The following is a 16,592-nucleotide window of genomic DNA, read 5'->3' as shown; positions in this document are numbered from 1 at the left end:
CTACAAACGCAGACAACTTGTTGGCCTGTTGTTGTGCAACTCACCATAAATTGTACACACGAGGCGGACACGAAGACAACAAAGGCAAAGGAAAAGGGAAAGTCCCTGAACAAAGAAAAAAAGTATGGCAGTATCATATGAAGTAATGTGTCTCACAGGACCTGTCAGAGGTGTCCTACATTCACCGAAATAGATGCGATAAGTCCTCCAAGTAAAAGACTGCAGTCTGACTGAACACATGCTAATATTTATTCAACCAAAAACATGAAAAAGACGCAGCGCCGGAGGCGTTGTTTTGGCTGCCACTGTAATCTTAGCTCCTACAGAGTAAGACCATATCAACCTTAGATCCTGAGCTCGGGCGAGGTATCACTCGGACCAGTATGCATGCAGCTGAAGCAAGCTGACTTGTTGACTGTGTTCACTTGCCATGCTGCAGAAGTGACATATTTTGGATGGAGCCAACATGGCCATAAGCCATAACCGTAAACGCCCTGAATCCAGTTGACGCTTATAATAGAGTTCCTCATACCTGGTGACACCTGCTGCTTAGGTGGACACACACGGATGCACACGCACACGCGCACACACGCGCCTGCACACGCACGCACCCAAGTGCATTTTGTTTGCTGCTTTTGGCTTTCATGTGTCCAACATGCCCACATGACTGCGAGTGTAAAATATGGATTTGGATGGCAGAAAAAAAGGGATCTTGTATCAGTGAAGCAAGCAGTTGCATGCTACAGCCCTGAGGGGGGGAAAATGCCAAAGTTGCGTGCCACAGTCTTGTTCAAATGTCTTTTCCCTATGTCTGGAGAACCGGGGTCCATTTTCAACTTACAAAAATATTCCTTTGCACTTTCCATTGGTCCTGCTGTGCGCTTTTTTTTTCGCTCTTCTTTTGGGGGTGACGGAGGCTAGTGGTGGTGGTGGGGGCTGTTTCTTTTTCCAGAGTCTACCAGGCGCTGGAGTTCATATCTGATTTCACGCAAGGAAAATTCGAGCCTTCAGCTGCTGTTGATTCGGGTGAAGTGGAGTCGGCGCACTAATTCCTACCGGACTCCCAAAAGAACTCCGTCTGTCTCTTTCTCTCTGTCTGTCTCTCTTCATCTTCTTGCGTCTGTGCTATTTTTAGGTCTCCGGGCGCAGTACCGCCGAGAGGGGAGGGGCCCTGCGGCCTGTGGCGGCGGCGGCGGCGGCGGCGGCGGCGCGGCCCGACTCGCGCATGATCCCCACTTGATCGGAGTTGGTGGAAACGTGTTGGCTAAACTGCGGTGGGGATCGACTCCTGCGCACTTTCAGGGGAAACTGGACTGGACACATATCACAACATCTTAATGGGCTTGTGCAGTCTCACCGCTCTTGGCTGGAGTCCAAGAGGAGCTTGCCACCACCCAAAACGCTCAGCAGTGCAGTAGCTCCCTCTAGAGGAAAGGGCTACGTAAACTGTTTTGTAATGGAGAAGCAAACTCTTGCAGTCTGTTTTCTCTCGCTCCTAACCACGGTGCATACTTTCCTGCCCCCACCCATCATAAGTACAGGCTTCGCTGTTGCGGCTGTGGTAACTGTGGTGTATCGTTGGCAGAGAAAAACTGAGACTAGTAGTAGCTGCTTGTAACCTCCGCATCCCCAAACCACACATGATCTCCATTAGGCTCATCTGAAATGTGTTTGCAAGGACAGGAGAGGAGATGGACCCCAGAGGGCTCGCTTGGCACAGTCCAAAGTCTGTGATGTTCACAGGCTACAAAGCGAGTAGCAGGGAACCAGAACTTTTTATAAGAACACAGTGTTCCGTTGCTCTCTTTCCTCCTCTCCCTCTGAAGCGTAGCGGCACACACTTATTTAATTCTGGGGTGGAGTCCTTTGCCTCATTTTTGCTTAGCTCAGAAAGACCACTAGTCCACAGTGAAGCGTGTAACCCAGATTGGAGAGGAGGTTTGACTCATTTGCTTATGGGGAAAACGGATTTTGCCTGTCAACACAAGGGCAAGTTTGAAACGACCGTGCCTCGCTGGGTGCGTGTGCGTGTGCGTGTGCGCGTGTGTGTGAGAGACTGTGCATGCGCGAGTTGGTTCGTAAAGAGGAGATGCAAATCCAGGTGCTCACCTGTGAATTGTTTACATAGGCTTGATGCAAACTGTGACGGCCAGCACACAGGCAATGTTGCCTCAGGCAAATAAGCAAAGGGAAAGAAATGGGGTGGACTGGGAATCATTTTCACATCTTTTTCCTCATACTTTCCTTAACATACAATGACATACTGCACTGAGGTTTTATGAAAGTCGGCTAAACCTCCAGTCTGAGGTTAACAGGTTCTCTTTGAAGAACTGGTTTAGGTAACTAGAAACTTGTATGCCATAATACATGTAATTAATGCTGATAACTGGGCGTGGATGACAACGTGCTGCCGCCGTGCTTCGGCTCTACAAGCAGAACAGGAGTCACAAGTGAACACAGATCATCTCCAGTTGTTTATTCAAGTTGTAATGCTTCCAGACCAATGCGTCACGTTGAATGCAAATCATATGAACCTCTTCTGTATGCTACACGTTAGCGCATTCATTCTTGCTTGCCCTTGAATTATAATTCATTAGTTTTAACAGATCTTTTCAGCTTATTATAAGCTTTCGACATTGATGAAATGGTTTGAGAAAGGCGCTTTTCGGAGAAGAAGATAGAAGAAGCTGTTGTAGCGGCAAAGGGGCAACAAATTATTATGTTTATTTATTTATTTTTTTTTAGGTGTGATGATTTCTCAAACCACCCTGAACATTGGGCACTACAGTGACTCACACAAATCGTACAAGTGAAAATATTGCTTGTCTCCGTATTTATATTTTTCAATTATCTATTGTCAGTCAGAGGTCAAAAATGGCAATGTTTATTTGTTAGAAATGGAGCAAAAACAAAGCAATGTTACTAGCTCAGTGTAAAAGTAATTCTTATCCTCGCCGTTGCGTGCGCCCTCATCATAGTGTGCGTAGATGACTCAGTGCATGTTGTGTGGCGCGGTGGTTTGTGGTGGGTCGGGGACAAATAGGAGAATAAGAGGACTGTTTGACAACTGAGAAAACCCCAATTGCCAAGAAACAAATGAAAGAAAGAAGGAGTGGGAGGGAAAGATGAAGATGAAGAAAGTCAAGCAGGGTGGTGGCGTCCTAGGAATGTTCTGGGCTGTTCAAGGGCCCTACGGGCAAAATGAAACATACTCCAAAATTGTCAGAATGGCACACCCTGTGTTGTACCCGCCTTTGCACAGTCTCTAATAGTCTCTAATAGTCATAGTCTCTAATTTATGATTATTCTCCTGCCTTTTTTAAAGTCAGATAGAATGCAATTTTATTATTAAAATCTCTGCTTTCATAAGTGATGCTTCTGGGCTGCGCAAAGTTCTCAGCATCTCGCTAACTAACCTGAACTAACCTAACTGCTTATTACCATGGTTAGCCTTTACCTTATTTTTAACAAATGGGGATGTAACGATCAATCGAAAATCAATTTAAAATCGATTCGCCCTGATTAGTCGATTAATCGATTCAATTCATCGAAAATCAAATTTCTTAAATTCATCTAGAAAATGATGTCTGTAAACGTTTTTTCATTACAGATGGATAGTACATTTTGAATATGTAGATCAAATAATGCTTTTGCGCCAAACATCATTGCGTATCGCGTTTGTGGATGGCTGCAGAACCACACTAGTGCACAGAGACAAGCATGGCAGCAATTTTTTAAAAATCGAATCGAAAATCGTCAACTGAAAATCGAATCGGGGCTTGAGTGAATCGTTACATCCCTAGTAACAAATCAATCCTATGTGCACATGCTTATAAGGTATACTGTATGTACAGTAGACAAAACACACGCCGCTCTTTAACTTCACGTGAAGTCTGGAAGAGCCATCCCTCTTGTGAGAAAAATGGAAAAAGGTCTTTTTTGTAAAATCGATCGAGATGTCAGGTCATTGGCAAGATCTTACCTGGCCACGGTCTGAGGTCCTCCTCCACCTTGCATGTCTTCAGAGAAGGGGCGTCCATCTGATCTTGCCACAGGGCTGCTGAAAAACACAATTTGCATCAACATTATATGAAATACGGTAAATTATACTTTCAGTATTTTGTGGCACGCAGAGAGATGTGTAGGTGTGAAGAAGTCACCACCTGAGCAATATAAATAAAGCTCAGTCCAAAAAAACACCCCTCACGACAGACCCGTCAAACTGTCTTGGCATGTGGCGGTTTGGAGACGTGTCTTCCTGTCACAGGCTGGCCTCTGCTGACTGAGCAGTGGGCAGTGACGGCTGATTTTTCTCACCAGAGTGAGAGCAGCCTTGGAGAAAACATGCCTGATGGCTGCTTGGCAGATATTTGGGGGTCTTGAAGGCCAGACAATGGTGAGGCAGTGGAAACTTGTGAAAGGCAACAGCAACCCGGCCAGTAAAGTTGTCAAGAAGCGAGCGAAGGTCGAGGACCCGCTGGCCCAGCGCGTGGGACCCTGCTTCGCACTCAACGGCCACACCGCAAAAGGGCTGACACAAACAGGCTCTGTTTGCACTTGGTCTGAAATGATGCGCTTGACTCAAGTCAGCTTGCTCTCAGTTCTATGAAAATCTCAACACATGGACATACACGGGCCAGTCAACATGTGTTTGACATGCAACCGACGCGTGATATGGACAATAGTGTCCATTACCCCCATAGGCAAAGAAAAAGGTGGCGGTGGTCTCCATTCAAAGACTTTTACCAGATTCTTATCAATGGGATTTTTTTTTTCTTCATTAATCCAGGAGAGCATTTGTGAGGTCAGAGTTCAATAATGTTGAATCAGAGGCTCTGGCTCACCATCTCTGTTCTCGTCCAACCCAGAGCTGTTTGATGGTGTTGTGATGAATGATCCAAATTCTTCCACGCTCAGGCAAGCGTGCCTTGAAGGATATTTTGTGTGCTGGGGTAAAGTCATGCTGCAACAGAAAATGGCCTTACCCAAAGTGTTCGAGGTAGAATTGTACAAAATATCTCGCCGAAGTGATACGACTGCAAAGTCTAGCCCCGTGATGTCATATCTTCTGCAAGTGAGCAAAGCCGCTGCTGTGTCCGTCAGGGCAAACGCGGATGCCAAAAGCGAGGAAGGGATGGAACCTGATGTTCACCTATAGCCACACTGGGCTCAGCATGTGTCAGATCCACGCTTCCCGTTGACTTCCTCCGCAAAGGACCAAATCAGCACTCAGTCCCCGAGAGGTCCTGCACTACGGCTCACAATGGCAAATTCTTACATATAAATGGCCTTATTCAGACTGACTTGCAAGCAGCTGGTGTGATTTGCTCAAGAAAATAAACATTTCCTTCAAATATTTTGATTGGCCAGCAGACAACATCAGTACCAGAAGCACAGATTACCCCTGTTAATAAAAAGGCCCACCCCTGGGTGGAGTTGGGGGAGTGGGTGAGACCGGGGGGCTGTAAACGGGAACGAGGCGGCTGTCTCGCTAATAGCCGGCTTCGGGCCGGGGATGCCTGCGTAGTATTGAGGAGGACATAAATAAACACGAGATACTTTTTGAAGTTTAACACGCAGCGGGCGGGAAGACGCTTGAGCCAAAATGTCGTCCGTCCTCGTGACTGCGGGTTCCGCGAGGCCTCTCAGATGTAACGCGCTCGCCGAAATGAAGCGTGTCATTGAGAAACAGTCAAAGCGGGCCCTTGTGCCGGCTTCCTGTTTCACTTAGGCCTTAGGCGTCGCAACAGGGAGAGAATGCAAGAGCGCGAGCCAGCGAGAAAGAAAGACGCCAACGAGAGCAGAGAGAATAGAGAGCGCGCTAGAGACGCGAGCAACATGGCCTTGGCTCAGCTATGTTGGACATTTGATATGTCTTTTGAGCCCTCACTTATAACGTGAGCAAAAACAAACACATGGGCTGAACATTTTGAAGTTCTTCTAGAGGGCTCGTCAGCCCCCCGCCCGCACTTCCTCTTTCCCCACAGTCTCAATAGAGACTGTTCATGGTGCGCGTGTAGTTTGTATAATTGCAGAAATGTAAAACTCAGCTCAACCCTGATGTGAGATGATAACTCACACAAACAATAGTGGCCGGTCAAATACAACTTGCTCTCACTTCTCCTTTTCTTTTTCTTTTCTTTTCTTTTCTTTTTTTTTTTTTTTTAAACATCAAACTTGTTTTCCTTGAAACATTTTTCAGTTCAAAGTATTTGTTTCAGGGTGAAAAAGAGAGAAGCTTACAGGCACCGTAACAAATAGACTTCATGGCGGCCATTGACATATTGTATAAATAGTGTCGTGTTTTAAGGACTGCTTTGGTTGCGTTGGCTTCAGAGGGCCAGCTTCCTGCTGAGGTTTGGCACCAATCTTGCTAGAGGGTGACGGCTACACTTTAAAGTCCACGCCATAGCTACCTGACGGTGCAAATTTCCTGTCTCGCTCATGCACCTAATTGGCTGATCATGTCACTGGATGTGGGAATTACTCAGATACTCTTGGCTGTGATACTAGCGGAACGCCACCTCGAACCTGGGGGGGCCGGTCGGCTTGTTTATGTGGAGTAAACACTGTGGTCACTGTGGACGAGGCAGGAGGGGCCCGGTTATGTTAGGCCGGTCCTCCATCAAACAGGATTTTCTCGAGCCCAGTCCGGAGGTAATAGCTCGCTCGGGCTTACCGGACAAGAAGGCGCAGCTGCGGCAGATGGAGGAAGTCAGGGAATTTGCCCCAAGTCTCATTCACGGAGACAGTGCAAAAGAATTTGGAACGTCAAGGTTGAGTACGTGAACAAATTGAGGTTGATCATTTCTGCCTCATTCCATCACTGATTTGATCAACATCGTCATCCGGAGTGCTCACTGAGACAAAAACACACATTTACAAGTTCTTATCAAGGCAAGTGACTTGATGGCAGAACGTATCTGAGACTCTACTTCAGAGAGGATCACCCGCATACTGTACACGCACAAGGTTTGGAGTTTGGAGTGATACTCCCTCAAAAGTGCCAGGATTTTCTTTTGGATGTGATATACTGTAGCTTTGCTTCCTCTTGTCAAAAATTGTTTCAAAAACTCCTTTGTGATCATTGGAGGCTGTGCCAAAGGCGTGTTGAGTTTTGCCTGGACTTAGCATGAAAGGCAAAACTGCAATCATTTCAATCACAATGATGAAAATCACATTTTATATCTGTTGTTTATGTTTATTCAAGCAGTAGTCTGGATTTTTTTTCAGGATATTGTAGTGGTTAACTTAGAGTGACTCAAATCGCACCTTTCTGTTTGTGTTGTGTGTTTTTTGGTCACGAATGTTCAAATGTTGCTTAATAAAAAAGCTTGTTCTCCTAATACAGTTCAGTTCCAAATCGCCCGAATGGTTTGAAGCTCAAAGTTAAATTACCGTTGCCGTTCAAGCGACCCAAGTGTCGACATAAAAAGGCGAGGTCACAGGATTAACACATTCTATATCACAGGAAGACAGCGAGTTGCCACCCACAGACACATGCAGTGCACACACAGACAATCTAGAAAAACAATTTAGAGCTCCCGAGCGTCAGATCTGCTTGACTGCACGAGTCAAACCCTGAATTTTAAACCGCACACACGCAAACACTCCCTCCGCAGTTTGCTGGGAATGAGCTACATGTCTAGCAGGCTTACCTGTAACCACAAAAGAACAAAAACAAGCAGTGAGCGAAACGTCTGCCAAAGTGCAGGAATCCTGTTACTGCATGCACCCTAATGAGCTCTTAATTACCCTGTCTGTCTGGGACACTTGGGAAGAATTTGCATTACTGGCATGAAATTGTGTATGAATGTCTAGTTTTTCAGCCGGCCTGTGGGGCAAGTTTGTGTGAGTGTGCATGTGTGCGTGGATCCAGTGTGTTGAGCAGATAGAGAATACAGATACGCGTCTGCTGACAACAAAAGTGAGCTGACTATTTCACAGCAAAGAGAAACCAACATTTCAGTCAAGGAAATGATGCAAGGAGACTTTAGGCGTAGACGACACCGTGCTGTCTTAGTTTGTCGCAAAGTTCCAACCGTTGTAATGGTGAGCTTTTGCCATGAGTAGATGAGCGAGCGATGGTTCAAACAAGCCGGATTAAAAGCACCGGATGGTCAAATTACAACAGCGTCTGGCTGGAGTTGTCTGTTTATATGTAAACGCCTTCGTCTAAATGGGTTTGATGAAAACAGGAGTCTTTTGTTTGAACCTGTAAAACTGTTGCCTGTGCATGAATCCTCCATGTAGTATGTCTGTGATTAATGCTCATTTGAACAAGTGGAAAGCATCTATACGTCGTAGCGGAGGCGTATCTGAGGGTAAACGCCAGCAGCCGCAACCGATGTGTGAATTTTTACACGTGAGACTCGTTGCCCACACCTCTTTTGATTGAAAAAGCGCCGTTGCACTTATGTTGCAACGATTCTAATTGTGTTAATAAGGCAAGCCGCACTTTGATGGCTTCTGTCTGAGAGGGTAAGCTTACTGCTACCACAAACGCAATGTGAAAGTGCTTGTAGACAAGGTGGGAGGCCGCAGGTTTGTTATTCAATTATTTTACAGCGCTTGCCCTGTGGTATGCCATCATGAGGCTAATACCACATATTAAGGTGTGCGGGTTTTACAGCCAATCCCTTTCTCTGTCTTCATCACACACGCCTCTTGTTAAAGGCCTCCAGCCATTGGCAACACAAAGGCCTTTACCCACCCTGTTAGGTTCTAATTATGATAATGTCTTGAGTCTGCTCAAAGTGTTTTAGACAGTGCATGTGTGAATTGCAACAACACAATGCCCACCAGCCTCTTCGCAACACTCTGAAGCTCTATTTCCTGAACTCATTCTGGCGTGAGGCAGAACAACAAAATGATGCTTGCTGCTTCTGCGGTGTTATAAGCGAACACTAACCCATTTCATAGTTAAGCCGAAAAAGTGATTTTTTTTTTGTTGCAGATAATATACAAATCTCATGTCCAACTGTACACTAAAAATGAGCCTGTACAGTACTGTTGGTTATTACTGTCACAACCTGTCTCTACCAAATTTTGAGAACTTCTTATGTTGTCACCGAATATGTCGATTTAGAGAAGTGGTTCTTATCTTGGATAAGCTGTCATGAGTGAGTTTTCAGATCACATTTTGTATGTCTTTCCCCCTAAGTCTGTAAAAAGAAAAGGCATTGTGCCTCATCAAATTTATGGTAACAATTCATCTTTATGTTTGACATTTCCTGACCAAATAAAACTAATACTGATACTACTACTACTACTACTAATAATAATAATAATAATAATAATTATTATTATTATTAGTAGTAGTATTATTACAGCCAGCAACTTATCATGAAATTAAACAATCCTCCACTTCTACACTTGGCAATACTTTACACATAAGTGCCTTGAGTATGACATTCAACGTACATGATACGTAAAATGGCATTTATGAAGAACACAAACAATACATAATTTTTTTCATCCACACAGATTAAGATACAATAAAAAAATCAGTTGCTGAAAAATATTTCCAGGTGTTTCTTTCAGGAGATCTGTGTCAATGAAAAAATATATTGTCTTGTTTTCTTCATAACTGCAGTTGCATATCGTCGCTTTCATGTGAAAAACACTTATCTCCATTATTTTTCATTTTCTTATTTTTACCTGAATCATGTTTGCGCGTTACAGACATCGCATTAAAGTGAAAATTAAAAAAAGTTTCCAAAATTTGAATCGGTGTTTTTCACTGGACAGCGACGACATGCATGTATGCTCTGCTGTTTGTGTCAGTGTTGCAAATTTTAGAAGTGGATCAATGTTTATTTTTTACGATAAGAAATTACAGTCTGTTTTCATTATTTTCTGTACAGTACAGGCTGTGCAAAGGATCTGCATTACCATCAGCAGTGACTTAGGGACATGTGGGAGCTGTGTAAAAGTCTCTGTGTTGTCCTTAGTCAGCTGGTAGATACTGTAGAGCCTACAGGTCCATTCTGGTGACTCAGTGCTGGGTAAGCTGAGCCCAAGGCCAAACAGCGGTGAGCGTTTGTGATACACACTGATAATAGTGCACCCACTGCACCCACGCACGGTCCCGGCCTCACAAACAAGCGGCCCCGAACACAGCAACATGCTGATACGAAGGTAATGAGATTCATTAGCCATCATGAGAACTAAAGAGTGGGCGGGAAGAGGAGGGGAGCAAGCTGTGTGTGTTTAGTCTGCGTGAGTCCAGACATGGAATCTTGTTAAAAAGTCTCTGACATATGACAGAGAGTGAACACTCATCTTCACTCCAACCATCGCCCACGCAGCTGTTCACAGTGTATGCACACATCGCACCACCTCAGTCTGAGTCCAAGCCCGCTACCCCGCTGCCCTTTACAGCCCCCCCGCCACCCCAGTATTCAGCCAGTCTGAGAGTGACGTGATTGCCAAGGTAGCGGGCAGCTGTTACATTCCTGAGGCTGTCGTGTGTGGAGTGCAGAGGCCAACTTGTGCACCCACGCCAAGTTGGGGCTGGCAGCATCCGCCGCAGCACCTGGCCGCAGAGCTGCGCGCTGTGGGGCCTTGGACCCACCAACGCAGGCCGTGTGGGGACAGTGCTGACATGGACTTCCTTTCAGTCTCACAATTCTCACAAAAGTGGGGTACACCACTAGCCCCTTTCCGGTGCGTGGTGCTCATTGCCAATTTCAAAGCATACTGTATACTGTGTTGACTTACACTACAGACCGCTTAAGTTTCCAACACTACATTTTGGTTAAGTTCAGTACAGTGGCATGTTTCCATGAAAAAAATGGATTGGGCCCCGACCGCTTAGGTAAACGACATGCAGTTGAAGGAACATTACATTATTTGTATGCTTTTGAATGAAAATTTCTCAGACGATCTAAAACACTTACCAAGAGAAAATGAATAGAAAATGAATGGATGGAAAAAGATCAAATACAATCCTAGCAATGTTCTGATTTCTTTTTCCTAGTTGGTGGTCACGTCACAGCAAATGCTTGTTGCCAGGCAGAATTATTGAGGCTGGAGCATATGCCAGTCACACCCACATGGCTCTTTAAATGGCATCCCTTTACTTTGTCCCATGCTGAGTTCGTTTTATAGCTACCGGCAGAGCTGGGCAGTCCGTCCCTGGGCCGGACCGGTCGGACCCTCCGGCCCGGCCGGATGCCCATTTTTGGGGTGGGGGGTGACAAATTTTAAGAAATGGCTGGACTAAGCATGGCCGGATTTTAGTCCGGCCCACTAATTGGCCCTCATGCGTGTGACGTGCTCACGAGGCGCCCAAATTTAATCTCAGCCTACTCGGTGAAAGGCTTCTTTTTAGGCTTCTTTCAAAACAACTTGTGTCCGGGAGTACATTCAAGCTGCGCGCAGCGCTCAAGTATGACACTGGCACATCATGTATTTCCTACTACGCCGGAAATACGCCGTAGCAAAACTGCTGCGTAGTGGTTTGCTGGCATGCTTTTATTTTGAAGGCCGGGAAGTGTGAAGGAGGGGGAGTGTGGAAAATAAGTAACTTGTTGAATGCTTGCAGACTTGTCGTCTGTTGGACCAAAATAATTATACAATACGACAAATCCAACCCCAGGGCTCGCAATGGAAGTTAGTACACGCAGCTGGGTAAGTACGTGAGTAAGTGGCGCGTTTGAAGCGTGTCCACAGCGGGTTTGAATAGAAAGTTAGCCAGCTAATTGTCTTTAAATAAACCTCTTCCTCTTCCTTTAGCATCTCTCCCGTGGGGGCATCATGCACGTTTTTTTTTTTTTTTTTGGGGGGGTGGCGGGGTTCGGAACGGGGTGGGGGCCGACAATATTTATGAATATGGCCGCTGGGTCGCGGCCGGAAGTGAACCCAGGTCAAGGGTGGAGGGTCGCGGCCGGACGGGCAAAAAAGGGTCAAGTGCCCAGCTCTGGCTACCGGTATATACAATCGAATATGTCACAAATGCTCACCTGGTGTGGTGCTGAGGTGGCTTTGGGGAAGGGGCCGAGGATTATTGTTCACCGGACCTATTCGCATGGTTCGCTGGTAGCGCTCGATCTCTGACAGCCTGTCTGAAAATTGCTTCTGAGAGTCTTCCATCTTCACTCTGTGCCCTAAAAGATAAACAATAGTGAAAAAAAAACTTATTGTAACAACTATATCTAGAAAAAAAGATGACACAGAAAAGGTTCTTGTCATCTTATTTCTCAAAACACCATCAAGAAAATAAAAAATGTGCTTGTCAATAATTTGGACCGCAAGGACCGTTGTTGCTTCCCATTTTATTTCACAGTCACAGTCAGTGCCACTGGATGACGTTATACAAGGGCCAATGTAACCCTGTTTTCAACCTCCAAATGCAAAAATATTGTTCAGAACGCTGACAGACCTTGAAATACATGGGCCAGACTCTAGTGATACCCAGGCTGCACCTGCTGTCGTGTCATCCACAGATAACAGCAGTTAAAGTGCTAGAAATTAGTTCCTGACAAATGTTATTTTCCTTGAATGGTCAGAGCAAAAAATATTGAACAAACACAAATCCAGCTTCGACCGGCACAGCACTTAGTCATAGGGAAACTCCCAGATAGAGCTCGAACGGCATGCAGTCATCAGTATTTTGCCTTTGTGTGAACATGAGCTCACTTTTTAGCAACCTTCATCTTTATGTACACCCCCTTTATGTACGACTAACCCGCCCCTTTGCCTTAATGTTAACAATGAATAAATAAACAAAAAAATATCAAACCTCTTATCATGGCTTTTATGTGGGCACTCATATGTCCTCTTACATGTGCACACACCACACACTTTACATTTATCTGGACACACCTTAAATGTCCGAGTCCGGATGAGGGTTATTCCCTCTAATGGGAGGAAGAGATTTTAATGTAACTATCAATGCACCTAAAACTGTGTGTGTGAACCGGCATGTATACATTCTGTGGTTTTCTCATTGGCATCTCTGCAGACTACCCTAATGTGAAGTAATGGCTGGATTTGAATATTTTATCACTATATAAAGGGGGCAAGGCAGACAGACCAATATGGATTTTGCCCGTCCTTTCTCTCCCTGACCCATGGGCAATATATCTTCACTTGGAGGCTGACCCATGGGTAAAGTTTGCTCTCGTTTACCGCTCTGTCCATTTGGTTGTGCCCACCGCCTCCCCTCCATCCCCTCTTTACCAACAATAAAGAAATATCAACCTCTGTGTCCCCCACCACCTCCAACACGTATGTAAGAAGACACACAGGGTGCACTGGTGTGTGTGTGTGGATATAATATCACGCTGGCCATCTTTTTAAACATCATCTCCAATGCCCTAGCAACAAAGACTGCGTGTGTGAAAAAGAAAGACACACTAATGACTCATCTGTCTGAGCAGACACAGCAGTTGTGTTTATTTTTTGGGGATGTTATCCCGCCCACCAGGCCAGCTTGTGCCATTCCCGAGGAACTTGCTGTGAACACACACTCTGATACGCTATGTGGACAAAATGGTGGGACAACTGGCCCTTACGTGTCCAGGAAGGGAGGCTTGTTGGTTGGTCTTGTCTTTGCAACTACAACAGCTTCCAATGCCCTGGAAGTATTTATCATTATTTTTGTTGGCCATTTATCCAGAAGAGCATCGTGAGCTAAGAGTTGACCAATGTTGGACCGGGGTGCCTGATCAAGTTCTTGCATCGCATCCAACCATGTCTTTATGAATGAGCCTTGCTCAATGCTTTGGGCACTGCAACGCAGTTGTGCTGGAATGGAAAAAGGCCTTCCCCAAACAGTGCCCACAAAGCTGGACGCGTAATATTGTCCAAAAAAATGGCTTGGTGTGATGGGAGGGATAAGGTTTAAGATTCTGAGGAATTTGAGGGAGGATAGCATGGTGGAATAATGGTTAGCACATCTGCTATGTGACTAAGGACAAATGTTCTAGAAAATGGATGGATGACTAGATGGATGGGCCAAGTTATACTCAAAAAAACAGTTGGGTCAAAATTAACCTAAATTGGGTCAGAAAGGGCCCAATGCAACCTTTTGGTTCATTCATTTAACCCAAAAAGTTGAGTCAAATGAATAACTCACAAAACCCCTGTTTTGTACAAACCTCCCACCCCCTCCCCCAAAACAAGACAACCCATAAATTGGGTTATTTTGTGCTTTATTCATTTGACCCAACTTTTGAGGTTAAATACATAACCCACAAAGGTTCATTTTGACCCAATTTGTGTTATTTTGGACCCATCTGTTTTTAGGGTATGAAAGTGATTTGAAGAAATACGTTTATTCACAACGTTTATGTTTGATTCACTTACGATCCACTTCGTTTTTAAACCACGATGGAAGGAAGGAATGAAAGCCCCCTCCACCACCCCCCACCATTTCCCCTCTCTCACACACATTATGACACACACGCACAGCCATGCACGCAGTCAGTCACCCACACTGAGGCTACTGTCTGTTGGGGGTTGCCAGGGGAGGAAAGCCTCCAAATATAGCCCCTATATGTGTCCTTGTGTCGTTATTAAGAGATTTACACCACCTCAAAAGGATCAGGTCAGGGAAATGATACATCCCACCGATCGCTGGTTGGAAAAAAAGGCCGACGGGCAGGGAAAAAATGATAATTGGCCAGTTTTTCGAAGGCCGCAAGAGGAATAGTGTGCCTCTTTAGTGATCATTCAAGCTGGCCACAAGCACACACACACACACACGCGCACACACTTGACTCCTGCTTCCAGAGGAAGGTTATGGCAGGGTTATTTTGGGGGGAGCAGGGGCTTCATTAGAATGACGCCTGGAGCTCATTAACACGGGGGCCACAGATGCTGTTAACACCTCTAATCAAGCGGGAGGAAGCATTAAACACACTTCTTCACCTTCTCAAATGTTTGCTGAAATTCTCGCCCAAGCTGGATACTTCCCAGTTGAGATGAGTTGAATGTGCAGGACAGCACACTTGGACTCATTCACTCCTTTCCCTAAACACACTTTCACTGATGATCAGTTATTTTCTTCTGAACTTCTTAATGGACTTTTGGTTCTTGTGGTTACTTGCGAGTAATGCAGTCAGAATCGTTCTTTAATGCTCTGTGGCTCCCCCTACAGTTTCGTTCATCCATTTTCTATACAGGAGGTCCCCAGTTCCGAACATCCGACGAACATTCGTAGGTACGAACAAAAGCTGACTGATGTCCATGAATTTGTATTTGTATTTTATTTTTAAAAGTAGTATACAGGGACAGTGCATATTAATTAAACAGTTTCCCGTAAATATGCCAGATTTTAGCCAAAGGCTAATTTGCATCTGTTGAATGTCTCGAATGTCATAAATTTTTTGTATGTATTTTTAACCGCGCAGCACATCATGCTGATCAGTATGATCATTTCCCTTTTCTGCTGTTTATTTAGTAGCTATTTCAAAATAAGTTTGATCAGAAAAGGATACCTTTCATGGCTGCAAAAGTAAACTTGACTCTCCTCGCTGAAGAGCTTGTCTAAATTCTTTAAATCTAAAGTCATACTCGCAAAAAATGAGACTATATTAAATTTGGGGAGTATAACAGCCTGCTTGCCACGAACATCTCCGGCGTTAAGCTTCATGTTCAGGTTAATACTCTGTCTTTGGCTTGTTGACCTCAGTTGAAGTAGCACGCCTGGAGCGACCGCCATCGTTTGACTTCTACTCTGCAGGGCCAGAGGGGTGCCGGAGATCCACTGCAGCCCCATTTCAGAGGGGTTTTTGCGGTCGGATGAATATTTTATGTGTCAGGGTGCACTTAGGAGAGAATGCCCTGTTTTTCTTGCTATGATATCATAACCACAAGATAGAGCTGGGAGACAGGGGCCAGTGCACACATGAGGCCTAAACAGCGCAGCTCAATATGTAGCCACGCAGAAATGGACGCTGTAGATTTACTAGCCTCCTTTCTGAATCATTTGAAAGCATTATGGAAGTCTATGAAGAACAAATAAAATGCTTGATATAAAATGTCTGGTATTAATAATGTGCTGAGAAGGAATGGGTGTGTGGTGTGGAGTGTTATATTTCCTAATAGTGTTTTATCTTGACTGCAAAAGGACTTCCCTTGTAGCAAAGTATGCCGCGTTTAGTGGTGGGGCTGTGAAAAGTTGTTTTTCACAAGATCGGGCCGCCGCAGTGTTTGAAGGCGTATTAACAGCAAACCTGATTGAGTCGCGGCCAACTTTGCCTCCACAAAACCTGCGTCAGCCCAACACGGAGACACTATTGGCTCACTGCGACCGCCAGGACTTCGACTTCGCAGTCGTGCCGCAGCAGCTGAATGATCGACTACTACCGCCTAGATTTCCTTCCTTCATCCTCCACTTGTTCCCTCTATGGGTGTTTGTCTCCACTGAACTAGAGAAACGTGCCCCGTCCAAAGGGAGACACATTAAACACAAGCTCTTTTTAGTAAAGGGCTGGGTGCTTTTTCAGGGGCAAGCTGAAACTCTATCTGGACAGCAAAGGGCAATACGTGCTTTGGCCCGCATCCAAGTCTGCACCGAGTATATCTGAAGTGTAAATATTTGTATTTGCAATATAAATGGACTTGATAGGCTACAGATAACG

General features: G+C 45.1%; 1 protein-coding gene across 3 annotated transcripts in view; it reads right to left on the bottom strand.

Moving 5' to 3' along the window:
- runx3 (RUNX family transcription factor 3) overlaps positions 1 to 16,592 on the bottom strand; it is a 59,173-nt gene that overhangs the window by 4,423 nt on the left and 38,158 nt on the right. For 2 of the 3 annotated variants that reach the window (XM_086049609.1, XM_086049611.1), the window contains 2 exons: positions 11,967 to 12,110; positions 3,983 to 4,060 (listed from right to left, as the gene is read on the bottom strand). In XM_086049609.1, coding sequence (XP_085905735.1) covers positions 3,983 to 4,060; positions 11,967 to 12,110 — 222 coding nt within the window. The remainder of the gene's footprint in view (positions 1 to 3,982; positions 4,061 to 11,966; positions 12,111 to 16,592) is intronic. The other variant, XM_086049610.1, reaches the window with a different exon arrangement.

The sequence above is a fragment of the Filicampus tigris genome, chromosome 13 (genome assembly GCF_054856515.1).
Source record: "Filicampus tigris isolate MCC_2025a chromosome 13, RoL_Ftig_1.0, whole genome shotgun sequence".
Classification (NCBI taxonomy): Eukaryota; Metazoa; Chordata; class Actinopteri; order Syngnathiformes; family Syngnathidae; genus Filicampus; species Filicampus tigris.
This window is presented reverse-complemented; position numbering and strand designations above follow the sequence as displayed.